This window comes from Rana temporaria, chromosome 3 (genome assembly GCF_905171775.1).
Source record: "Rana temporaria chromosome 3, aRanTem1.1, whole genome shotgun sequence".
Classification (NCBI taxonomy): Eukaryota; Metazoa; Chordata; class Amphibia; order Anura; family Ranidae; genus Rana; species Rana temporaria.
This window is the reverse complement of record NC_053491.1, coordinates 365,027,703-365,054,486: the sequence shown is the minus strand read 5'-3', so window position 1 is coordinate 365,054,486 and position 26,784 is coordinate 365,027,703. Positions and strand designations below refer to the sequence as shown.

Here is a 26,784-nt window from a genome sequence, read left to right as displayed (position 1 = left end):
GCCCAGGTCAAATTTCATGAATGGGGTTTACATTAAAGCGGGGGTTCACCCTAAAAAAAAATTTTTGGTTTCTAGCATGCCATCAAGCATACTAGCGCGAGCTACAGTATGCCTTTATTTTATTTTTTGGCGCCGTACTCACAGTTTAATCCCGTAGTGAAGTTTCAGACTCCCCGCGAGGAGTAGGCGTTCCTATGCAGAGGGAAGATGATTGACGGCCGGCTATGGCGCGTCACGCTTCCCAAAAATAGCCGAAATAGGACTTTGCTCTTCCCGGCGCCTGCGCAGTCAGCTCCTAGTCTGTGTCCAGGCGCCGTATAGCGCCGTGAAAAGCCGAGACCTACTCCGGCTATTTTCGGGAAGTGTGACGCGCCAAAGCCGGCCGTCAATCATCTTCCCTCTGCATAGGAACGCCCATTCCCCGCGGAGAGTCTGAAACTTAACTAAGGGATTAAACTGTGAGTACGGCGCCAAAAAATAAAATAAAGGCATACTGTAGCTCGCGCTAGTATGCTGAATTTCATGGTAGAAACTTGTTATTTAGGGTGAACCACCGCTTTAACTTGAATTATAACCCACAGCCAAAACTTTTTCAGTTTTAGAGCAGAGAAAGTGAAACTATCTGGTTTTATTTCAGTCTGTGTCTCCATTCGGGAGATTTCCTTCACTTCCTGTCCTGGTGTCACCTATTTTATAAGGTGTCACTCAGATATAGGACCCAACTCCTTCTTCAATCCAACATAGACTTAAAAAAAAAAAGATAAAAGAAATAAGCGGACAATGAAAACGTAACCACAAAACAAGCACATCACTCAGGCAACACCAACCAACCAAACACGCAGCATCTTGAACCTTCCTGGAGGGTTAGAACAACGAATGGTCCTAATTATTAAAACAGCAGCCCTGGCACTTTACATTCACCTCTCGTGACTAATTTAAATGTAGGCGATGTGCGGACATCCTACAGGCAGAGGTTAGGTGACAAGGGTTTGGTGGCTGCATTCCTCCAGGGGAGATCACTGCCGAATTGTTCCGTATCCCGGCTACGGGTGACGCTCGCTGGCACCAAGCATAGACGCTCAGAGGTGTCTCTCCCAGAGGGGCAAAGCCAACGCTAATTACAACCTCTAATAGGCAAAGTGATGGTAAATAGACATCGATCACATCCTACCCCGGGGACCGCCGCACAGCGCAGTGTTATGGGGCTGAAGAGGACCTGTCTCACAAACTCTGAGGCAGCCATTTAAAAGACTCATTAGTGGTATTAAACCCAAAACCAAAGATGGAATAAATTGCAGCTTTCCAATCATTAGATGTAGTGGCTTCATTAACTACTTACCAGGCTTTTTCTGAAACTTTTTATTTAGAAGTTGAAATTAGTATTTTTTTTACTAGAAAATTAACCACAAACATTATACAGTTTCTTGAGCAGAGACCCTGGGGAATAAAATTGTTGCAATTTTTTATGTCACATATTTGCGCAGCAATTAAAAAAAAAAAAAAAAAAACACTTTAACCACTTCCCATCCCGGCAATTGCACTTTGACGGCCACAAGACGGCTCTACAATGCCGGGAGGACGTCTATTGACGTCCTCTGCTCCTCCGGCCACTGGGGGGGCGCCGCGTCACTTGGGTGCTGTTGCGCATAGTTACATACCGTATTTGTGTGCAGCCTTCTGTGTGCAGCCTTCTGTGTATTTGTGTGCAGCCTTCTGTGTGCAGCAGAGCTCCCCCCCCCCCCCCAGGCCCCCTTCATTCTTACCTGAAGTCCTTCTCTTTCCGGCGAGTGTCTCGCCCGTCCGAGATTCTTCTTCCTGATTGGCTAAGACACAGCAGCGCCACTGGCTCCCACTGCTGTCAAAGTCAGCTGGCCAATCAGGTGAGAGAGGGGGCAGCTCTGAGTCTGAATGAAATGTGACTCGGCTTGGGTGCCCCCATAGCAAGCCGATTGCTGTGGGGGCACTGAACAGGAAGGAGGAGCCAAGATCACAGAAGATGCTCTGTGAAAATCCACTGCAACAGAGCAGGTAAGTATAACATGTTTGTTATTTTTATTTAAAAAAAAAATGAGACTTTACAATCACTACTCTGATAAAAGCTGAAAACAGCTGGGTCACTAAAGGAAAACATTTTTTTTTTTTGCTGAAATGGCTGTTTACAGGGTATAGAGACATAATAGTTAACTGATTCCTTTTAAAAATTATTAAAAATTGATAAAAAAAACAATCATATAATGTACCTGCAGTTTAGTTTCATTTTGCTGTTGTTTCCTGGTTCTCTGATGTACAGAGCCAGAGAGCCAATAGAGGGCAGTGAAGGTTTTGCAAAACGAAACTGGATTGGTGCTGAGGGGTTTTAGACACACCTCCTTGATTAGTCACCACAGAGAGAAATCTCCCAGTACTGTGGTGATCAGGAAACAGACAACCAGGAAGTGTCCAGAACAGAGAAGAATTACAGCAACATCAAAGCAAAAACGAACAATGAGGACATGAAACCAGGACTGCAGTAAGGTAAAGGAAGCTATTTAGCTAAAAAAATAAATTCCTTTAGTGACCCTTTAAAAACTCTGAAAAAGGTGGCTAGTCAGCGTTTTTAAATATAGTATTGCTTAAAAAGAAAAAAGCTAGAAAAAAAAAACGCACAGCTACAACTTTCTACAGCTAATGCTACTGGCTTTCTTACATTATTTTGGACGTTTTTACAGCAGCTGATTTTGGCTTCAGAAGTTTTTTTCTATAGTCAATAAACTCTCCATCATGTTATCCTATGTGTCCATGCGCAGATAGGCTGTAAAAAAACTAAAGTGGGTTCTGAGAGGAGGTTTTCAGCTATAGAAACATTCTAACGACTAAAAACGCCCAAACATGCAAAAAAACATTGCTCGCCAACGTTTATCGTTTTTGATCCATTGGGGAATTTTTTATTTTTTATAACGCCAATGCTAAAAAAAAATTAAACGTCCAGAATGCACGAGGTCTTAGAGCTTTTTTACAGCTGAAAACGCCTCTAAAAACCCATTAGTTCTGGGGGGTTTTCCAGCTAGAAAACCCCCTGCCAAAAACTGCTGATAGCAGCCTATGGGGTTGATTTACTAAAGATCTGAGGGGAACATCTGAAAATGAGGGGAAGCTCTGCTGATTTTATCATCCAATCATGTGCAAGCATAAATGCGTTTTTTTTATTTTCCTTGCATGTTCCCCTCAGATCTACAGCGACAGCACTTCCAAGTGTACTTGCAGTGCATTTGTAGTGCAAAGTGGATTTACCTTTAGTAAATAAACCCCTATGTGTGCATGGATACATAGGATAACATGCTGGGGTAATTATTGGCTGCAGAAAAAAAGTCTGAAGCCAAAAACAGCAGCTGTAAAAATGTCCAGTGTGCATGAGGCCTAAAGAATGCACAGAATCTCTAGGGATGGGTTTCCTGAAGACAAGTGAACCATGCCTGTGCAATGTGTGTTAAAGCGGAGCTCCGCCTTAAAAAAATATTAAAAGCCAGCAGCTACAAATACTGCAGCTGCTGACTTTTAATACTAGGACACTTACCTGTCCTGGAGTCCAGGGACGTCGGCAGCAGAAGACAAGCAATCGCTCATCTCTCGGCTGCCCCCACCGCCATCATCGGTGAGGGAACCAGGAAGTGAATCGTTGTGGCTTCACTGCCCGGTTCCCTACTGCGCATTCGCGAGTCACGCTGCACCGTCCTCACTGGTCCCCGCTGTGTTCTGGGAGCCGTGTGTTTCCCAGAACACAACTTTGGAGGGACGAGAAGTGGTGTACTGCCCGCAGGTCCCCGCAGAGTGTATTCCCGAAAGTGGGTGCGAATACCTGTTCTGATGAGCGGAAGTTCCACTTTCGGGTGGAGCTCCGCTTTAAGAAGAAAAAAAAAAACGACATTTGTAGCCACCATTGAAAGCCCAAATGACAAGGTGACAACACAGGAGCACATTTGGGAGGCAGGGACAGAGCGTTGTCACTCTATAACAGGAAGAGCCTCAACAAGAACCTTCACTATGATTATGAGAGCTGCAGGTTAAAAAAGACTGAAATTTTTTGAAATGCCATTAACTTGTTAAAGCTTCTTTGAGATATTTGTGGGAAAAAAAAATGTGTGTGTGTATATATATATATATATATATATATATATATATATATATATATATATATATATATATATATATATATATACACATACATATACACACACACACACACACATATATATATATATTATATATATGTGTGTGTGTATATGTATGTGTGTGTGTGTATATGTATAATATATATATATATATATATATATATATATATATATACATATATACACACATATACACACACATATACATATATATATATATATATATATATATATATATATATATATACACACATATATATACACACACACACACACACACACACACATATATATATACATACACACACACACACACACACACCGTATTTATCGGCGTATACCGCACACTTTTTTCCCCTTCAAATAATAGGAAAATCATGGGTGCGCGATATACGCCGATACCCGCGCTCAGTTTGAATGCCTGCGCCGACATATACCGAGTGCAGTACACTCGTCTACATTCGGCCAGGCTCGGCTTTGCTCGTGCTCACGCATAAACGTCACAGAGCGGGAGCACGAGCGAAGCTGCGATTCGACGGGGAGACAGCGCGGGAGAACACCACCAAAGCCGCAGACGGACAACGGACCCGACGAGGCCGCCGATGGACGCCGCGCAAGACACCAAAACTGTAAGTACTAAAATGTTTTTTTTTACAGGAATTGCGGGTCCACATTAGGGGTGCACGCTATACGCCGGAGCGCGCAATACCCCAATAAATACGATATATATATATATATCACACATACTGTATATAAAAAAAACACACAGTATATACATAGACAGTATAATAAAATAGCTGCACCTTCACAGAGCTGTAAAGTCTTCAGCCAGTGAAGGGTTAACTCCGAGCTCCCATTTTTTCCCTTTAACAGAGATGGAAAAGCGGAGAATTGCATGAAAGGGTCGCTTACTGAGAAGCCGCAGCCTGACATCGCCCGCAGGGTACGCACTCTCAGGACAAGTGGCTGACGTCATCCGTACTGCGAGAGGCGAGGGGGGGGGGGTCCAGACACAGAGCCAGCCGGGGTACGGCGTACATGTGACAGCAAGCGCAACTTCACACTCGCCCCACACGCAAGCTGGACTCAATTAGGAGAATCACTTTATACTCCATCCAATTTTATCTCCTTCTCACATATCAAACCCGAGCGTGGAAGAGCCAAATTTCCTAATTCAATTTTCCTTCTGAGCTCCACCAGAGAATCATCTTTCTGTCCAGTCTGCAAGAAACCCCCATCAATCCGCCTCTAATAAAAGATGAATTCCAGACATGAAAGCTTTCATTTAACTATATTCCGCAATAGCCACAAAGGATTTAAATCTACGTTTTGGTTTTGCAAGCCCTGATATTACCAAGTAGCGGTGACATCATCACTATGCTGTGCAGAGAGCTGTGGGAGGGACCAGCAGGCTCCACCTACTACAAGCTGCTTGCTACAGGAGGGGGCGGAGAAAAGACCAATCACCCTGTACAAGGATAGAGAGCAGCAGTGATTAGTCTTTATTACAGGAAGCTCATATACAGAGTGGATTACTGCACAAATATGGAAGAAATATACAAAACGCACACCAACTTAGAAAAATATTTGTCTTTGGAAACTGCATTACATTCGTTCTGTGTGAATAGGGCAAATGCTGCTAGGCTATTTTCTCTCCAGGTTGAATGTTATTCATACAGAATAGAATGAATCAGGGACTTACTAGGGTCCATTCACAAGGGCATAGGCATATTTTCTGTGTGACTGCAGGTTCCAGAAAATACACATCCAAAGTACTGTATATAACTCGAGTATAAGCCAAGTTTTTCAGCACATTTTTTTGGTGCTGAAAATGCCCCCCTCGGCTTATACGTGAGGCACTTTTTTGCGCCTGATCTCCCGGACTTTGGGGACCCGGATTTTTCAAAGTTTGGCACCCCTTCCATAGACTCCTATGTTAAACGCAAGTCTAGGCATGGGCACAGTGAGGCATGGGCACAGTGAGGCATGGGCACAGTGAGGCATGCAGATGGACACCCTAGGCCAGTGATGGCGAACCTTGGCACCCAGATGTTTTGGAACTACATTTCCCATGATGCTCAACTACACTGCAGAGTGCATGAGAATCATGGGAAATGTAGTTCCAAAACATCTGGGGTGCCAAGGTTCGCCATCACTGCCCTATGCTTATACTGGAGTCAATACGTTTTCCCATTGTTTTGTGGTAAAATTAGGTGCCTTGACTTATACTCGAGTATATACGGTAATTGCATGTTTAGATGCGTACAATTCTTCCTTCATTCAAATAATTGGCTTAACATTTAAGCGCGTACGCATTTATTCGCATTCGGGTGCAAAATCTGCAAATCTGGTGTCCTACTTTTTATTTTCTGCACAGCTAAACGCAACGCACATTTATGCATGAAGGTGCAGTCGTGTATGGACTGATTGATTACTATAGCACTGTGTTAGCCTATGTTCACATTGGGCGATTTGGCGTGCAATTTAATATGTCAAATCCTTGGCTATTGCCGGTGTTCTGTCGAGAAGTACCTGGGTGGAACTGCGCATGCCCCGCACGGAGCCGAGTTGACGATCAGCTGTTGTCTCGCGTTGCCGAGGCACGTTCAAGTAGGAGAGGGGCGGATAGATACATGAAGGGGGCGGATTTTAAAATGATGAGCAGTGGTGGCGGCGTAATTTTTATTTCCCGATGGCCAACCAAAGCTGCAAAATAAATCTTTATGTAAAAGAGAAAAATCTGCGCTTCAATTGACTAAACACGCCCCACAAGCGTCCAGAAAGAATAGCAGATAAAGATTTGTTTTGCAGCTAAGTTTGGCCATCAATAAAAATTCCGCCCAACCACTGGCCATCATTTAAAAATCCACCCCCTTCATGTAACTATCCATCCCTCAGCTACATGAACGTGTCTCGGCAACGCGAGACAACAGCTGATCGTAAGCTCAGCTGTTCTGGGGCTCCGTACTGTGCATTCAGAGTTCCACCCGGGCATTTCTCAATAGGGGGCATTTCTCGGCAGGACGCCGCCAATGGCACTGTTCCAAGCTGTACGATTGCCGACTTTGCGGCGCCACACCGATTCCCAAAAGTAGTTCCTTTGGGGGCGATTTGAATAGACATCTGTGCATGAACCCCCACAGATGTCTGTCAAATCGCTCCGAAGTCGGACTGCGTTGCCGGTTCGAAATCATACGAGTGTCGCTGAACTCAAACACTCCAAGTGTTACTAAACGCACAACAGTAAAATCAGTGTATATATGCAGTAAAGCATGTTGGTTATACGCACTGTGGAACCTAAGGGGTTAATACTCCACTGTTTGATCCTGTCTTCTCTGAACCTCCTCTTCTTCCACTGTCCGCAAACCATCTCCTGATAGAACAGAGTCATACTCTGCACATGCTCAGTTTGGTGTGTATTGTCAGAGGTTTCTTTTTCCTAGAGGAGGGTGCATGTGATCAGAACAAGGCCAATCAGCACTATCTAGACAGAGAATTAGGGGAGAATGAAAACTCCTCCTACAAGCTTAAACCAGACACTGATAAATTTCACAAGACTGCTATATATTGCTGATGCGAAAGGTATTTAGCAGTTTATATTTACTAAAAGCATTGCATGTATGTGTACTGTGGGAGACCAGATATAGTGAATGCAGATCCTGGGTTTAGCACTATAATGCCTTGTACACACAATAGGAATTTCTGATGGACTAAAATCTGATGGAATTTTCCGTTAGAATTCCGATCAAGCTGTCTTCCATCAGTCTTGCATATACACTGTCAGACAAAATTCTGACCGTACAAAACGCGGTGACGTAAAACACTAAGATGAGCCGAGAAAAATAAAGTTCAATGCTTTCGAGCATGCGTCGACTTGATTCTGAGCATGCGTAGGAATTTTCTCAGACGGAGTTCCACACAGACAATCGGAATTTCCCATAGGATTTTATTCCATCATAAAAATTTAAAACACGTTCTATTTTTTTACTCGGACTGTTTTCATCAGAAATTCCTATCGTGTGTACAAGGCATAAGAAGCACAAAACACATCTAAACGCAGCGTTTTTTCTGCCCATGTGAATGAGTGGTCACTTGATAGTGCTTACAATCATAATAAATATTTATTTGGTATGATCATTAGCTCCATCTAGTTTCCATAATGTGGGATTTTCCTAACTCACACTATTCAGTAATGGATAACATTAGACCTGGAGAGAAAATAGAATAAAAATTTGATCGCCGGGGTGTGCAGGGGAGAAGTCAATCCGCCGCAATCCTGGGAAAAGGCTGCGAGGATGGCCATCGTGGACTAGGCCGAAGCCGTGGCCTCGCCTAAAAAATCCTGCCCACAGCTCCTCAGGACCGCCGCTAGAGTCCTCCTGCTACTGGGTGCGGACCCTCACAACTGACCCTTCTGTGTCCCTCCTGCCTTGGTGGCCTCTCCAGGGTGTGCAGGGGAGAAGTCAATCCGCCGCGATCTTAGGAAAAGGCTGCAAGGCCGAGCGCCGCAAACTAGGCCTCACCTAAAAACTCCTGCCCGCAGCTCCTCAGGACCAACATGGTGTCCATCAAAAAATAAATAAAAATCAAGTTTTTTTTATATATATTTAAAAAAAAAAAAATTGCAGATGTATTTAGGAAAAATAATAAAATCGGCCAGTTCTAGTTGTTTGCGGACTGGTCTGTAAGTTGAGCTGGGAACAACAAGGGGCCCGCATGCACGTTATCACATAAAACATGGCGCAATGCGGTATGGTGTCACTAATTTTTAAGACATTCACCCATACAAGCCCTGTCAAGCAATCTGATAGAAAGCGTTCAGAATTCTATTTGATTAAACCGTATTTCTTCAATGGCACAGCCATGAATCGAAATTCAATTTTGATGGAAAATGATATCAAACAATTGGATTTCCATATGTATAGCTAGTTTAGGAACTGCGTCAACGGGATTTTGATCGCATCAAAGTCTATGGGAATTTAAAACCCACTTGAAGCAAGTCAAATGAGCCGGTCAATGAATCCTGAATGATCCGAGAAGAGATTCAAACTGATGTCATCCACACAAGTCCAAAGCCCGTTGACCCTTAAAGCTGAACTCCGGCCAGAATTAATATATTCGTTTTGGAAAGGTCCTTTTATGCCTTAATACATTTCTTCTTCTTTTTCCCACAGCGGTTCCCCCACTCTGAAAAACCCATGCTGGATTTATCCAGAAAAATTGGCATGTCCTCATTTTTGTTTTCCAAGACTGGTAGCTTCTAAACCTTCTATTCCCCGGCCACCAGTCTCGACTTCTCCTCTGTGGTTTAACTTTAAATAAGCAGCTACTAGAATAAGTAATTACATCCCTGCTTACTCTGGTGGGCGCCATATGAAACTCTGATCTACCTGCTCATATTTCATTATTTGAGTAGCAGGCCTGGAGACCCCTAGTTTGTCCCTCTTAGCATGGCTTCACACTGTGGCCCAAAAGCCAGGAGACTCCTAGTGTGTCCTTCTCAGTATGACCCTACACTGTGGCTCATAGGCCAGAAGGCACCTAGCCTGTCCCTCCCAGCATGACTGTACACTGTGGCTCATAGGCCAGAAGGCCCCTAGCCTGTCCGTCCCAGTATGACTGTACAATGTGGCTCATAGGCCAGAAGGCCCCTAGTCTGTCCCTTCCAGTATGACCCTACACTGTGGCTCATAGGCCAGAAGGCCCCTAGTCTGTCCCTTCCAGTATGACCCTACACTGTGGCTCATAGGCCAGAAGGCCCCTAGCCTGTCCCTTCCAGTATGACCCTACACTGTGGCTCATAGGCCAGAAGGCCCCTAGTCTGTCCCTTCCAGTATGACCCTACACTGTGGCTCATAGGCCAGAAGGCCCCTAGTCTGTCCCTTCCAGTATGACCCTACACTGTGGCTCATAGGCCAGAAGGCCCCTAGTCTGTCCCTTCCAGTATGACCCTACACTGTGGCTCATAGGCCAGAAGGCCCCTAGCCTGTCCCTTCCAGTATGACCCTACACTGTGGCTCATAGGCCAGAAGGCCCCTAGCCTGTCCCTTCCAGTATGACTTTACACTGTGGCTCATAGGCCAGAAGGCCCCTAGCCTGTCCCTTCCAGTATGACTTTACACTGTGGCTCATAGGCCAGAAGGCCCCTAGCCTGTCCCCCCCAGCATGACTGTAGAAGTTGATGGTTTATAGCAGGGGTGTCCAAACTTTTTTTCAAAGAGGGTCAGATTTGATGAAGTGAACATGCGTAAAGGCCGACCATTTTGCCTGACATTCTTTGAACCATTAAAATTTGGTCTAAGTGTGTTCGTTCGAGCACTAATACACTGCCCAACACAAATTCTCTTGCCTTTGTGGATGTGTGTGGTGAAGAGATGAGCGTGTTATTTGGATATACCGTATTTATCAGCGTATAACACTCACCTTCACTTTAGGAGGGAAGTTTCAGGGAAAAATAAAAAATAAAAAAACTGAAGCAAAAAAAAGGGTCATTGCCCATCAATGCAGCCTAATCAGTGCCCATCTGCAGCCTCACCATTGCCATGAATGCAGACTCTTCCCTTGCCATGAATGCAGCCTGATCGATGTCCATCTGCAGCCTCGGAGAGAAGGGGGGGCCGGGATGAGCACCAACAGATTACATACAGGAGAATCTCCTGTTTACACAGCAGCCTCTTTAATACAATTTCTCCCACCTCCTATGATAGACAGAGGAGTCGTCCAATGGCAGCCCAGGAGACGGGACCTCCTATTACAGATGTCACTGAGTAAACCGGAGATTCTCCTGTATGTAATTTGACAGCACTCGTTTCCCCCCCGTCCCCTCCGAGGCAGCGCCGATAAATACAGTATATATCCAAATTACCAGGGGGGCACATTAAACTGGAACGGGCGCCGCAATTGGCCCCCGGCCCGGACTTACGACATGCCTGGTTTATAGGGACAAGTTGGAAAATTTTCCCCAATCAGTGACTGGAGCCAATGTAGGTGCCACGGTCAAAATACAATATTCCACAGTGGAGGAATGGTATTTTTTTTCTTAATTCAGCCCCCTGGCTAATAAAATAAAAAAAAATAAAATGTATGAGCTTCAAGCCAGCCATACAAGGATCGAAATTCGTCCAGTTTAGCAGGGACCAGACATATCTCGATCCAAGTATGGGAAGGAAGGTTATAAATAAGTGCCACTGACCTGCGTATTCTGACGGCAGGGAAGTCTCTCCACTGTCACAACACAATAACTCAGCAGGAAGGATTACCCCAGGGGAAATCAGGTCATTATATATATATATATAACGCTGCATTCACACCTAAACGACAGCCGCGTTCGCGTGTAGCGGCAGATTTGCCGCGATTACAAATGTTTCAATTTTTTTTTTTTTTCCTAAAGTATTCCCATTGCTGTCTATGGGAAAACGCGCCTGTCGCGTGAAAAAAAGGGTCCGGGACTTTTTTTCAGGCGACAGGCGTTGCGCGTCTATGAGATGTGAACCATCTCCATAGACGGCAATGGGAATTCTCCCCTCTAGCGACAGAAGCGTCCCGCGTCGGGCGTTTTGTCGCTTAGGTGTGAATGGGGTCCAACACTCCACAGAGGCAGCGAGATGCTGCTCCCATTCCTTAAAGGGGTTGTAAAGTCAGAAGGTTTTTTATCTTAATGCATTCTATGCACCCCTTGCCCCCCCCCCCCCAATACTAAAAGCGGAGCCCCATCTTTTTTTCGCGATGTCCACGAGTGTCTCAGACATCTGGAAATCTCCCTCCTGATTGGCTGAGACAAAGCAAACGTGTCATTGGCTCCCGCTGCTGTCAGTTAGTCAATCAGGAGATAGAGGGGGCGTGGCCGAACTGCAGCTCCTTGTCTGAATGGACACACAGATCTACAGCACAGCTTGGGTGCCCCTATAGCAAGCTGCTTGCTGTGGGGGAACTCAACAAGAGGGAGGGGCCAGGAGCAGCAAAAAGGGACCTGAGAATAGGAGGATCTGGGCTGCTCTGTGCAAATCCACTACAACAGCCAGGTAAGTAGAACAGGTTTGCTATTTTTATAAAAAAAAAAAAAAAAAGAGACTTTACATAGCATAGTAGCCCATTATGTGACACTTACCTGCAGGAGAAGCCCGCAATGTCACCGCCTTCCACGCTGGCAGCGAGCATCCATCTTCACCCCTCTTCTTCCGGGGGGCGCGAACTCCGGCTCTCTGACTGGCCAGAGTCGCGCAACGTCACTCCCGCGCATGTGTGCAGGAGCCGCCTTTCACGGCATGACCCCGGCTTGAAACGGCACAGTGTGCCCTTTTAAGGCGGTGCATGCCCCGTTGAAGTCGTCGCTCAGGGAAATTGCAAATATCTCTGAGACCATGTAGGTCTCTGAGATATTACAAGCACCTACAGGTAAGCCTTAATCTAGGCTTACCTGTAGGTGTAACTTGTCCCCGAGGGTTTACAACCACTTTAGAGCAGAATTAAACACAAAGGGCCAGATCCACGAAGCAGTTACGCTGGCGTATCTATTGATACGCCGCGTAACTGCTAGTTTGCTCCGGCGTATCTTTGTTTTGTATCCACAAAACAAGATACGCCTGAAGCTGGGCTAGATCTGACTGGCGTATGTCTTAGTACGTCGTCGGATCTAAGGTGCATATTTACGCTGGCTGCTAGGTGGCGTTTCCGTCGATTTCCGCGTCGAGTATGCAAATTAGCTAGATACAGCGATCCACGAACGTACGTCCGGCGCATTTTTTTACATCGTTTCCGTAAGGCTTTTTTCAGCGTATAGTTACCCCTGCTATATGAGGCGTATCCTATGTTAAGTATGGCCGTCGTTCCCGCATCGAATTTTGAAAATTTTACGTTGTTTGCGTAAGTCGTTCGCGAATGGGGCTTTGCGTAGAATGACGTACACGTCGTAAGCATTGGCTTGTTGCGGTTTAATTTCGAGCATGCGCACTGGGATACCCCCCACTGATGGCGCATGCGCTGTACAGAAAAAACTTCATTTACGTCGGGTCAAGTAAAATTAACATAAAACACGCCGACATCTTTAACATTTGAATTCCGCGCCCTTACGCCGGCAGATTTACGCTACGCCGCCGTAACTTTAGAGGCAAGTGCTTTGTGAATACAGCACTTGCCTCTCAAAGTTGCGGCGGCGTAGCGGTTAATACGATACGCTACGCCGGACTAAAATTAGGGTAGTGTTAAATGTATTAGCAGATTTAGACACACTAACAAATTGAAGCCAAATTCCAGCTAATACTTTATAAACAAGAGAGGGTTTTTTTAGGGGAGGGTAAAGGTTTTACATACAATAAATAAAAGCTCATCATTTTAATCACCCCTGCCAGTGTCAAGTTGTTTGTCCCATCCACATAAACTGATACATTCTGCTGGAGAGCTAGTGCTGTGAGCTTTTGAAAAAAAAATAACAGATTTTCTGACTGAATCACCAGATGAAAATAGAAGAAAGAAAGCCTAAAAGCTGCAATATAATAAATGTTTGCTTGTGGGTTTAATACCGCTATAAGGACAGACGGGCAGCTGCTGGCGATTTGTCTCTAGTGGAAGAACGGCCCGTCTGACATGAGTCCATTACGTATGAGTAGCTGAGAACCTCTGTACACCGAGTCAGAAACATTCATAAATATTTATTGTTTCATCGTCTGTGATTGTTTATTGATACGTTGGGAGAAAAACATTTGGACTCCCGATTAAAAACATTCCAGGAAGCAGTCTGAGATGTGAGCGCCAGCACGTAGAGCGAGCCCTGGAAACTGCATACAGGCGACACTCTATAGAGGCCCCCTTTAGGCTCCATTCACACCTAGGCAGACACATTTGCGGCGTTTTGTCGCCGCAAATCGCGGTACAAATAGCGGCGTTTTGTACCGCGATTTGCTGCGAAAAAACGCCGGTATTGTCCGCCTAGATGTTCCCATCTCCTAGCCGAACGCCGAAAGCCGCCTGAAAAAAAGTTTTTTGAGCAGTAAAAAACAAAACTAGTGGGTTCTGAGAGACGTTTTTCAGCTGTAAAAACGCTCTAATGCTGATAAACCCTCAAAAACTTTGCTCATCAGCGTTTTAACGTTTTTGAACCATTGAAAAAAAAAAAAACACTAATGCTGAAAAATGCTATTGCAAAAACGTTGAATAAAATTGAAAAACTCACTGCAAAGCTACTGGCGTTTTTAGAACGTTATTTTAACATCCAGTGTGCATGAGGCCTAAAAGTTTGTATTTATCTGCAGTCTTCTCTTCATCGGTTCAAAGAGCTGAATTTCTAAGCTTATCTGATCGTCCAGAAAAAAGGGGTCGGAAAGCTGAAATTACACTCTACAAAGCTCAGTGAGGAGAGCTCTGAGAGCTGATTGGAGTAAAGGGACACACCCCCTTCACATAGCACACAGGAACAGAGCTGAAGCTGTCAATCAGCTGGAGGTCCCTCTCCTGTCACCATTTTTCTCTCGGTGTCATAAGCGATTCATGCTGATAGTGTCATTTCTGTCTGCTACTTAATTTCTCTAAGTGCCCCAGATTGAGACAAGTACACACTATAGAGCAGGGTTTGACAAATTTGCTTGGAATCTAGGAGCCAGCTAAAAAAGTTAGGAGCCAGAAAACGCGCCCCGTCCCGACGAGCTTGCGCGCAGAAGCGAACACATACGTGAGCAGCGCCCGCAAATGTAAACAGTGTTCAAACCACACATGTGAGGTATCACCGCGATTGGTAGAGCCAGAGCAATAATTCTAGCCCTAGACCTCCTCTGTAACTCAAAACATGCAACCTGTAGATATTTTTAAACATCGCCTATGAAAATTTTAAAGGGTAAAAGTTTTTTTGAAGCGTGACATGTTGGGTATGAATTTACTCGGCGTTAGGGGTGCAACGGATCAAAAAACTCACGGTTCGGATCGTTCCTCGGATCAGGAGTCACGGATCGGATCATTTTTCGGATCGGCAAAAAAAAAAATCTCCCCCACTGTAATATCCACATGTCCCCCCCCCCCCACCAACTATTGTACCACCTCAGTGCAGACACCCCCCCTCCTCAGTACAGTGACCCCCCTCCTCACAGTGACCCCCCCCTCCTCACAGTGACCCCCCCCCCTCTGTACAGTGATCCCCCCCCTCTGTACAGTGATCCCCCCCCCCTCCGTACAGTGATCCCCCCCTCCTCAGTACAGTGATCCCCCCCTCCTCAGTACAGTGATCCCCCCCTCCTCAGTACAGTGACCCCCCCTCAGTACAGTGACCCCTCCTCAGTACAGTGACCCCCCTCCTCATTACAGTGACCCCCCCTCCTCATTACAGTGACCCCCCCTCCTCAGTACAGTGACCCCCCCTCAGTACAGTGACCCCCCCCCCTCAGTACAGTGACCCCCCCCCCTCAGTACAGTGACCCCCCCCCCCTCAGTACAGTGACCCCCCCTCAGCTAGTACCGACAGGCACTCCCCGAGCGGTGTGCCCGAGTGCGGGCTCCTCCTCTGTGGGTGTAAACAGAGGAGGGCCGCCGCCGGGTGTACCAAGATGGCCGCGCTCCGGAGCTAGGCCGAAGCCGCGGCCTTTCCTAATGTTACGGCGGCGGCTCCGGAGCTAGGCCGAAGCCGCGGCCTTTCCTAGCGTTATGGTCGCGGCTCCGGAGGTAGGCAGAAGCCACGGCCATAACATTAGGAAAGGCTGCGGCTTCGGCCTAGCTCCGGAGCCGCCGCCGTAACATTAGGAAAGGCCGCGGCTTCGGCCTAGCTCCGGAGCCGTGGCAATCCGCGGATCACAGTGTGATCCGATCCGAAGGGGGTGACGCGTTCGGATCACGGATCAACTGTGATCCGTTGCACCCCTACTCGGCGTAACATTATCTTTCATAATATAAAAAAAAAATGGGGATAACTTTACTGTTGTCTTATTTTGTTCCAAAAAAAGTGCGCTTGTAATACCGCTGCGCAAATACGGCATGACAGAAAGTATTGCAACGATCGCCATTTTATTCTCTAGGGTATTAGGATAAAAAATATATATAATGTTTGGGGGTTCTAATTAGAGGGAAGAAGATGGCAGTGAAAATAGTGAAAAATTACATTAGAATTGCTGTTTAACTTGTAATGCTTAACTTGTAATACCAACGGCCACCACCAGATGGCGCCAGCACACACATCTGGTGGTAATAACTTGTAATACCAACGGCTCACCACCAGATGGCGCCAGCTCACAAAAGGGGGGCACTTTTTTTTGCCCCCCTTCCAAGCCAAGTCGCCAGGACCCTATTTCTAGTCGCCATGGCGACCTGGCGCCCGGGATTTGTCGAGCCCTGCATAGAGCGATACACTTTGTTCATGTATGAGCTTTACAACCGCTTTCTATAATGTGCAAAAATGGCAAAAAAAATAAAAAGTGCAAAAAACAACCAAAGACGCTGCCCCTCAAATGTAAATGTCGTAACACGCTTCTTGCAAGTACACCATTTCAGTGTATGCAGTTTTTGTATGTCTTATATTTTAGATATTATTTGACACACCTATTGCGCTCCACATTTGGCACTTTTTTATTTTTCAATGGTTATACGTTTGCTGCTACCCTACAAACTCTGCCCATATCTCTTAGATGACATGTATTCTGTGGCCCCTTGGCACTGTCTTTTAATACAACGCTTTCATTTTGACAGCTGGCGTTCACCTGTTGCCTAGCGAGAGTCCACTTGATCCTAACAAATCACACGAGAAGGAAAGGACATTCAGCACATGTAGAGTTTGCTTAAATTCATTTCTGGTCTGGCTGGGCCGAACGCCGTAAGGCGCAATGCCTCCAGTTAATGCATTGTATGCTGCTAGTATCATACCAATTTTATAATAAATTGCTACACTATAAACCTTTTCTCGGGCTCCATGTGGTGAGAACCTTTCTGATCAGGTTCCAACACGAGAGGCCGTTTTACCCGAGAAGGAGTCACTGGATAGTGGAACTCTTTACGTGTTTGTTACCCTAAAAAAATATATATACCGTACATACTCGAGTATAAGCCAAGTTACATACACCCCTCGGCTTATACGCGAGTCAGTGTACCTGAAGGTCTGCGAGCGTCCATTGTTTAAAAGTCGCGGCTTTCCCCTGGTCCTTTCCGTCATAGGCGTTTACCAGCAGACACTGTGTTTAGCCTATCACGGACGTTCTCTTGTCCAAGGATGAAAAGACGTCCGTGATTGGTGAAACACTGTACACAGTGTCTGCTGGGAAACTGAGTCCGAGGATGAGAAGATGTTCGTGATAGGCTGCTGGGAAACGCCTATCACGGAACGGGACCAGGAGGAGACCACGACTTTTAAACAATGAATGGACGCCCGCAGCCTGTCAAGAATTTCAGGTACACTGACTCGGGCACAGCAAGGTGGCAAGGGGCACAGCGAGGTGGCAAGGGGCACAGCGAGGCGTGCAAATGGGCATTGTTGACCCTCTTTTCCCGCTTACAGTAGCTGCTGCATTCTCACCCTAGGCTTATACTCGAGTTAATACGTTTTCCCAGTTTCTTGGGGTAAAATTAGGTACCTCGGCTTATAATCGAGTATATACGATATATATTATATGGATCCTGTTCCCTTAAAGCATGATATACAGCACAGTGCTTGTGCTGTGTCATTTGGCCCCTGTAACACCTGAAATACCTGGCTGATCCTGCCTGGTTCTTCCCTCCTCCTGTAAGCTGACCACGGCTTATCAGGGCTGCTGAGCCCTGACACTGTGGTCAGTTTACGTGCCTCCGTAAAAAGCTCTGCTTTTCTGTGTCTGTGTCCTCTGTCCCCCTTTACTCCCTGCCTGTCAGCTCCTCTACCCGCTGCTACAAAACTATCTGATCTTTTATATCATCCCCATTGTTAGATAAAAACCTGTATCCGGGTGCCTGTGCTTTATAAAAAAGCAGATTTCTACCTGTTTTAACAGTGCCTCAAAGCGATCAAGCGACTCCCAGCTCTCTCCTCCTCGCCTCCCTGGCTGACGTCAGCGAGGGAATCTCTGCCCCACACACAGAAGCTGTCAGACGTGGAGAGGAGAGAGCTGGGAGTCACTTGATCGCCAGGAGGCTGGTAAAACAGGTAGAAATCTTCATTTTTTATAAAGCACTTGCACTAGGATACAGGCTTTTATCTAACAATGGGGATGTAATAAGGATCTAACAACCACTTTAAGGGATATTTGATATTATGCCATATACCAATGGCATTCTTGCGAGTGCATATTGGTGAAGAAAACAGCACTGAATCGTTTTATGTGGAACAGCATCTTTGTCACTTTTCTTCTATTACCACTTGGGGACATACCTTCATTGGATGATCTTTACACATTTTTTTTATATGCACTGTACTTTATGGACCCTTTTATAATGATCACATGCATAATATATTAGTGGTGCAACGGATCGTCCTCGATCTGTGATCCGTACGGATCAACATCTTCGGATCGGCACACGCGTGATCTGCGGGTTTCGGAGGCTCCTCGGCCATAGGAAAGGCGGGGGCTTCAGCCTAGCTCCCTGGAGCGGCGGCCATCTTGGTCCACCCAGCGGCGGCCGCAACAAGCTTTCCTGGCCTTCCCGATTGCCTGGAGTTCGTTCCCCTCCTGGATCAGCCTCCGGAGTGCCTGAGAGTGTTCCCGCAGCACATCCGCAGCCTACACCTGCCTTGGGACAGGCCGCAGCGTCGACCTACCTATTGGAGCGGCGGCCATCTTGCTCCACCCGGTGGCGGCCTAGGTGAGTTCCCATACCTTCCCTGACTGCCCAGTGTTCCGGCCTCCAGGCTGCCTGTGGCCGCAACCGAAGCGCCTCCACATCCTGCCTCTACTTTGGGGAAGGAATCAGTCCACACACAGCGTGGTCATAGTGAGCAGAGGAAAGGAGGAGCTTGAACCCCTGTCTTGTCTTTTTTTTTTCCTTCTGATCCGAAAAATTATCCGATCCGTGACTCTGATGCGAGAAACTGAGTTTTTGATCCTTGCACCCCTATAACATATGTTTCTGTTTGCACATGGCACTTAATGTTTAAAATATTGTAGCGCTGCACTTTTATTATTGAGTTATTTTATAGGGTTGGTCACCTTTGTGCAGCAGCAGCTTCGCCTTCTAAGCACTCGCTGCATTTTTTCGAGAACTTTACATATCTGCATGAATAAGTTCCAACAACAGTATCATAAAATCTCCATCTTTTATTATTAAAAAGCTGCCCTTGTCAAGATGATGTCATCAGTCTGCTGGAGGGAGAATTTCCTCAGTCACCCCCCCCCCCCCCCCCCCTCTGTGATCAGACATCAATATTGTAACTTTGTAGTAAGTTTGAGGCGCCATGCACACTGGACGCTAAAATAATGTTATAAAAATCACAGTAGCTTTGCAGGGAGTCTTTCAACGTTTTTTAAAGTTTTTGCAATAGCGTTTATTCACGTTTTTTTTTTGCGTTATTCAGCATTTTATTTTTTTCACTGGATCAAAAACCAGGGCTGTGGAGTCGGTAGATAAAGGTTTTGACTCCTAAATGTTCCGACAATCTAAATTTAGTAGGAGTCGGAGTTGGAGTCGGTGCATTGTTTTCTGACTCCGACTCCAGGTACCCAAAATTTCCTCCGACTCCACAGCCCTGTCAAAAACGCTAAAAAAAATGCTGGCGAGCCACATTTTTGAGCGTTTATTAGCGGCATTCTGCGTTTTTGAGGTAAAAAAAAATGCACTTTGTACGGGATTTTCGGGCATTCAGAAAAAAAACCCCCATAAACTTCACTGCTCATTAAAGCTGAACAATGTCCATGTGTGCATGGACACATAGGCTAACATAAAGTGGAGTTTATGGGCTTTAAAAAAAATAATAATCAGCTCCAGTGTGCATGGAGACATAAGGCCCCTTTCACATGATCGGACCATTCAGGTCCGCCTGTCAGTTTTGACGGCGGACCTGAACGGCCGCTCTATGCAGTCCTATGGAGCGTCGGATGTCAGCGGAGACATGTCCGCTGACATCCGACCCGTCCATGGCGGATCGGGTGAGATCTGATGAAAACGGACATGCTGTCCGTTTTCATCAGATCTTCCTATAGGAGGCAGCGGCGCTGCACAAGCCCCTCCCCGCTCAGTGAACAGAGAGAGACTTGTCATCCACCGGCTCAGCAGGTAGGTCTCCCGCCGACTCCCGTAGCAACGGAGTCCGCCGGTGTGGAAGAGGCCTAAGGTGAGAGGCTACAGCAGAGGTTGATCTGTGTCTGACATTTGTGAACACAGCCAAGAACTGCACAGGCATTAGGACAGGGTTTAACAAATTTGCTTGGAATCTAGGAGCCAGCTAAAAAAGTTAGGAGCCAGAAAACGCACCCCGTCCCGACGAGCTTGCGCGCAGAAGCGAACACATACGTGAGCAGCGCCCGCATATGTAAACGGTGTTCAAACCACACATGTGAGGTATCGCCGCGATTGGTAGAGCGAGAGCAATAATTCTAGCCCTAGACCTCCTCTGTAACTCAAAACATGCAACCTGTAGATTTTTTTAAACGTCGCCTATGGAGATTTTAAAGGGTAAAAGTTTGTCGGCATTCCACGAGCGGACGCAATTTTGAAGCGTGACATGTTGGGTATGAATTTACTCGGCGTAACATTATCTTTCATAATATTAAAAAAAATGGGGATAACTTTACTGTTGTCTTATTTTTTAATTGAAAAAAGTGTAATTTTTTCCCAAAAAAGCGCGCTTGTAAGACCGCTGCACAAATACGGCGTGACAGAAAGTATTGCAACGATCGCCATTTTATTCTCTAGGGTGTTAGGATAAAAAATATATATGTTTGGGGGTTCTAATTAGAGGGAAGAAGATGGCAGTGAAAATAGGGAAAAATTACATTAGAATTGCTGTTTAACTTGTAATGCTTAACTTGTAATATCAACGGCCACCACTAGATGGCGCCAGCTCACACAAAGAAGAGCTGGGGACTTCACCAAAAAAATTTTTTTTTTTTTGCCCACCTTCCAAGCCAAGTCGCCAGGAGGCTATTTCTAGTCGCCATGGCGACCTGGCGACCGGGATTTGTCGAGCCCTGCATTAGGATATACATGATTATATCATCTCTGAGCTGGCCTCTCAGTCCAGATGTAGATAGAGACCCTGGATGATGCCTAAAAAATGATGGCTCCATCTGTCTGGAGAGAAAAGCAGATGAAGGCATTGCCGGGGGGGAGTACTTACCTCTCGCAGAGATTGAATAAATACCTGGAAGTGTTACATTTACACATTACTGAGTACCCTAAAATATATGCCATAGCAAATTGACTTTAAATGCCAAAAGTATTGCAATGCTTTCATAAAAGAGAGCAGAAGGCGGCTTATAACAAACACAGGCGCCCTAAACCACAAGGCTTACAATCTAATCTGTATTATGCAGTATGTTGTATAAAAATGAAATGGCGCAGCAGCATAATGAACATAGCCTGTAATCCCATAATTGCTATAATCACCCCACAAAACAGCGATTACGGTGTTAAATCATTAGTGTGGAAAATCACCAAATTATCTAACAGTGTTCCATCCGGAGGATTGTTATTTAAATGTTGGACTGAGCCCAGCGCTGTATAGTGGGCAGAGCGCCGACTTGTGGGTAGGAGTCCCAAAGGCTTCATGACAGTTTCACGAAGGTGGATCCAGTCCTATCACAGACAGGTATAGTAATATAGATCCAGGTATAGTAATATAGATCCAGGTATAGTAATGTGGATCCAGTCCTATCACAGACAGGTATAGTAATATAGGGCCAGATTCACAGAGCAGATACGACGGTGTATCTCCTGATACGCCGTCGTATCTGTTGTTCTATCTATGTGACTGATTCATAGAACCAGTTACGCATAGATAGCCATAAGATCCGACAGGTGTAATTGTTTTACACTGTCGGATCTTAAGATGCAATACCGCGGCCGCCGCTGGGGGGAGTTTGCGTCGTAAACCAGCGTCGGGTATGCAAATTAGGAGTTACGGCGATTCCCAACGGTTTTTCGCGTTCGCTACGTCGCGGCTAGTCTAGTTTCCGGTCGCAATGTTAGTAGTTTTTTTTGGTGCCTTAACTTTACACAGCAATCGTATTGCTGTATAAAGTATGGCTGTCGTTCCCGCATCGAAATTTAAAAAATAACGTTGTTTGAGTAAGCCGTCCGGGAATACGGAATTACGGTACGCACGTCGCCGTTCGAAAAAATGGCGTTACTTCGCGCAAAGCACGGCGGGAGTTCGGAAACGGAGCATGCGCGGTAGGTCCGGCGCGGGAGCGCGCCTAATTTAAATGGCACACGCCCATTTAAATTGGCCTGCCTTGCGCCGGAGGCCGCCAGGCGTAGGTTTTCATCGCAAGTGCTTGGTGAATCAGGCACTTGCGATGAAAAATTGCGGCGGTGTAACGTATCTACAATACGTTACGCCGCCGCTCATCTACGTGAATCTGGCCCATAGATCCAGTCCTATCACACAGACAGGTATAGTAATATAGATCCAGTCCTATCACAGACAGGTATAGTAATGTGGATCCAGTCCTATTACAGACAGGTATAGTAATGTGGATCCAGTCCTATTACAGACAGGTATAGTAATATAGATCCAGTCCTATCACAGACAGGTATAGTAATATAGATCCAGTCCTATCACTGACAGGAATAGTAATATACATTAGATCCAGTCCTATCACAGACAGGTATAGTAATATAGATCCAGTCCTATCACTGACAGGTATAGTAATATAGATCCAGTCCTATCGCAGACAGGTATAGTAATATAGATCCAGTGCTATCACAGACAGGTATAGTAATATAGATCCAGTCCTATCGCAGACAGGTATAGTAATATAGATCCAGTGCTATCACAGACAGGTATAGTAATATAGATCCAGTGCTATCACAGACAGGTATAGTAATATAGATCCAGTCCTATCACAGACAGGTATAGTAATGTGGATCCAGTCCTATCACAGACAGGTATAGTAATGTGGATCCAGTCCTATCACAGACAGGTATAGTAATGTGGATCCAGTCCTATCACAGACAGGTATAGTAATGTGGATCCAGTCCTATCACAGACAGGTAATAGTAATATAGATCCAGTCCTATCACAGACAGGTATAGTAATAAAGATCCAGTCCTATCACAGACAGGTATAGTAATGTGAATCCAGTCCTATCACAGACAGGTATAGTAATATAGATCCAGTCCTATCACAGACAGGTATAGTAATATAGATCCAGTCCTATCACTGACAGGTATAGTAATATAGATCCAGTCCTATCACACAGACAGGAATAGTAATGTGGATCCAGTCCTATCACCGGCAGGTATAGTAATATACAGTAGATCCAGTCCTATCACAGACAGGTATAGTAATATAGATCCAGTCCTATCACAGAGACAGGACTGGATCTATATGACTATACCTGTCTCTGTGATAGGACTGGATCTATATTACTATACCTGTTTGTGATAGGACTGGATCTACTATACCTGTCTGTGTGATAGATATAGTAATATAGATCCAGTCCTATCACACAGACATGTATAGTAGATCCAGTCCTATTACAGACATGTATAGTAGATCCAGTCCTATCACAGACATGTATAGTAGATCCAGTCCTATCACACAGACAGGTATAGTAGATCCAGTCCTATCACAGAGACATGTATAGTAGATCCAGTCCTATCACAGACAGGTATAGTCATATAGATCCAGTCCTATCACAGACAGGTATAGTCATATAGATCCAGTCCTATCACACAGACAGGTATAGTAGATCCAGTCCTATCACACAGACAGGTATAGTAGATCCAGTCCTATCACACAGACAGGTATAGTAGATCCAGTCCTATCACACAGACAGGTATAGTAGATCCAGTCCTATCACAGACAAGTTTAGTAATAAACCAGGAGGATATAAAAAGCACACTCATCAATATATATAGTAATATCCATCCATCAGTAGCAGTGACTTGGAGTAACATTAGTAACAATATATAGCAGGCGTTATCAGCCACATATAGTATTATATATTATACAGATGCGTCAAGGACACATAAAACTATACCCGGGTAGGTTTGTAGTGACATGTAAAGCAGCAGTCCCAGGGACATGTATCGCACTTACAGCGCCCTACAGAGAGAACACACAGGGCTGCTTCACACCCCATGCAGTCCAGTGCGTTTTTATCCTCTATTAAAAACACATAGACACTGTTTAACATGTATGCCAGTCCATTCCATAGTTCACACCAGTGGCAAGACGCATCAAAAATGCCCTGGACCTCACATTTCCTGAAGTTTCCTCAACTCAGATGAAGGATAAAAAATGACAACATGCAACGAAAGGCATTAAAATCGCACATACAGAAATGCATCTGGCATGCAGGAATTGTGGTGTGGCCCTTACAGCGCCATACGGAGAAGACGCATACAGTACCCTATGGAGAAGACGCATACAGTACCCTATGGAGAGGCCACCTATAGCATCCTACAGGACAGATATGTACCTATAACACCCTATTGATCAGACCTCCATAGTATACTACTGGCTAAGCATCTATATCACACTATTGATCAGACCCCTATATCACACCATTGATCAGACACCGTCACCTATATCACACTATTGATTAGACCCTTATATCGCCCTATAGATCGGATATGTATCAGATATGTATGGAGAAGACCTACATGGTACCCTATGGAGAGGCCACCTATAGCATCCTACAGAGCAGATATATATCTATATTAGACCCCTATATAACACTAATCGATCAGACACCGATATTAGACTATTGATTAGACCCCTATATCACTCTATAGATCAGATATGTATATTACACTATGACCATATGGAAAAGATGCATGGAGGGTCCCGTATATACAGGATCCATACAGCACCCTATGGAGAAGACATACATGGTACCCTATGGAGAAGACATACATGGTACCCTATGGAGAAGACATACATGGTACCCTATGGAGAAGACATACATGGTACCCTATGGAGAAGACATACATGGTACCCTATGGAGAAGACATACATGGTACCCTATAGCAAGGCCACCTAGCACCCTACAGAGCAGATATGTACCTATAACACCCTATTGATCAGACACTCGTAGCATACTATTGACAGCATCTACATCACACTATTGATCAGACACCGATATTAGCCCCCTATATCACACTATTGATCAGACACCGATATTAGCCCCCTATATCACACTATTGATCAGACACCGATATTAGCCCCCTATATCACACTATTTATCAAACACCGATATTAGCCCCCTATATCACACTATTGATCAGACACCGATATTAGACCCCTATATCACACTATTGATCAGACACCGGATATTAGCCCCCTATATCACACTATTTATCAAACACCGATATTAGACCCCTATATCACACTATTTATCAAACACCGATATTAGACCCCTATATCACACTATTGATCAGACACCGGATATTAGCCCCCTATATCACACTATTTATCAAACACCGATATTAGACCCCTATATCACACTATTGATCAGACACTGATATTAGCCCCCTATATCACACTATTTATCAAACACCGATATTAGCCCCCTATATCACACTATTGATCAGACACCGATATTAGACCCCTATATCACACTATTGATCATACCCCTATATCACACTATTGATCAGACACCGATATGAGACCCATATATCACACTATTGATCAGACCCCTATATCACACTATTGATCAGACACCGATATTAGACCCCTATATCACACTTTTGATCAGACACCAATATTAGACTATTGATTAGACCCCTATAGATCAGATATGTACATTACACTATTACCTTATGGAAAAGATGCATGGAGGGTCCTGTATATACAGGATCCATACAGCACCCTATGGAGAAGACATACATGGTACCCTATAGCAAGGCCACCTATAGCATCCTACAGGACAGATATGTACCTATAACACCCTATTGATCAGAGCCCTGGCCCCAATAGAGAGGGGGGGTTCTCCCAGGTGTCATTATCGTCCTCTGTGGATCCTCAGTGCCCACCTGGTTGGGTACGAGTCCCCCCTATAGAATGTAGGCGGAGGGGCGCCGGGTGTGTGCCCCTCTCCCCCTCCATCACACATTGTGCCCCCCATCTGCAGAGCGGCGATCTGTACATCCCCCTCCCCGGACACCCCTCTGCCAGTGCTGGCATCTCCCCCTCCCCCGACACCACATTACCCCTCCGGTTCTTACTCTCAGGCGCCCCGGGCTGGATGTGCAGGATGAGGCTGATGATGGTGAGGAAGGTGGAAGGGGCCCCCGGCTCCATGTCCCGGTGTAGCGGTCAGCGGGGAGGGGGAGGCGGCATCCCGGGGCCGCTTCTACCGCTGCTGCTGCTTCTGCGGCTCCTCTCCGCTTCGGAGACACCCAGTGGCCGGACCGGGAACTGCAGCTCCGCTCTCTAGGAGCACCCAGTGGCCGGCCGTGGAACTGCAACGCCTGTCTACTCTGTTTCCATAATGGAAGAGAAAGTGGGGTAGCTCCTAGCGGTCATTCGGGGAACTGCAGCTGCTCTCCGCTCCCTTCTGTAAAGCGGAGGAGGAGTAGGAGGGTAACATCCAGG

The 26,784-nt window shown here is 45.6% G+C and overlaps 1 protein-coding gene across 2 annotated transcripts in view; it reads right to left on the bottom strand.

Annotated features, from left to right (window-relative positions):
* KIAA1549 (KIAA1549 ortholog) overlaps nt 1-26,576 on the bottom strand; it is a 155,370-nt gene extending 128,794 nt beyond the window's left edge. For both annotated transcript variants that reach the window (XM_040345399.1, XM_040345400.1), the window contains exon 1: nt 26,415-26,576. In XM_040345399.1, coding sequence (XP_040201333.1) covers nt 26,415-26,490 — 76 coding nt within the window. In that variant the 5' untranslated portion in view covers nt 26,491-26,576. The remainder of the gene's footprint in view (nt 1-26,414) is intronic.
* Nucleotides 26,577-26,784: the final 208 nt, after the last annotated feature.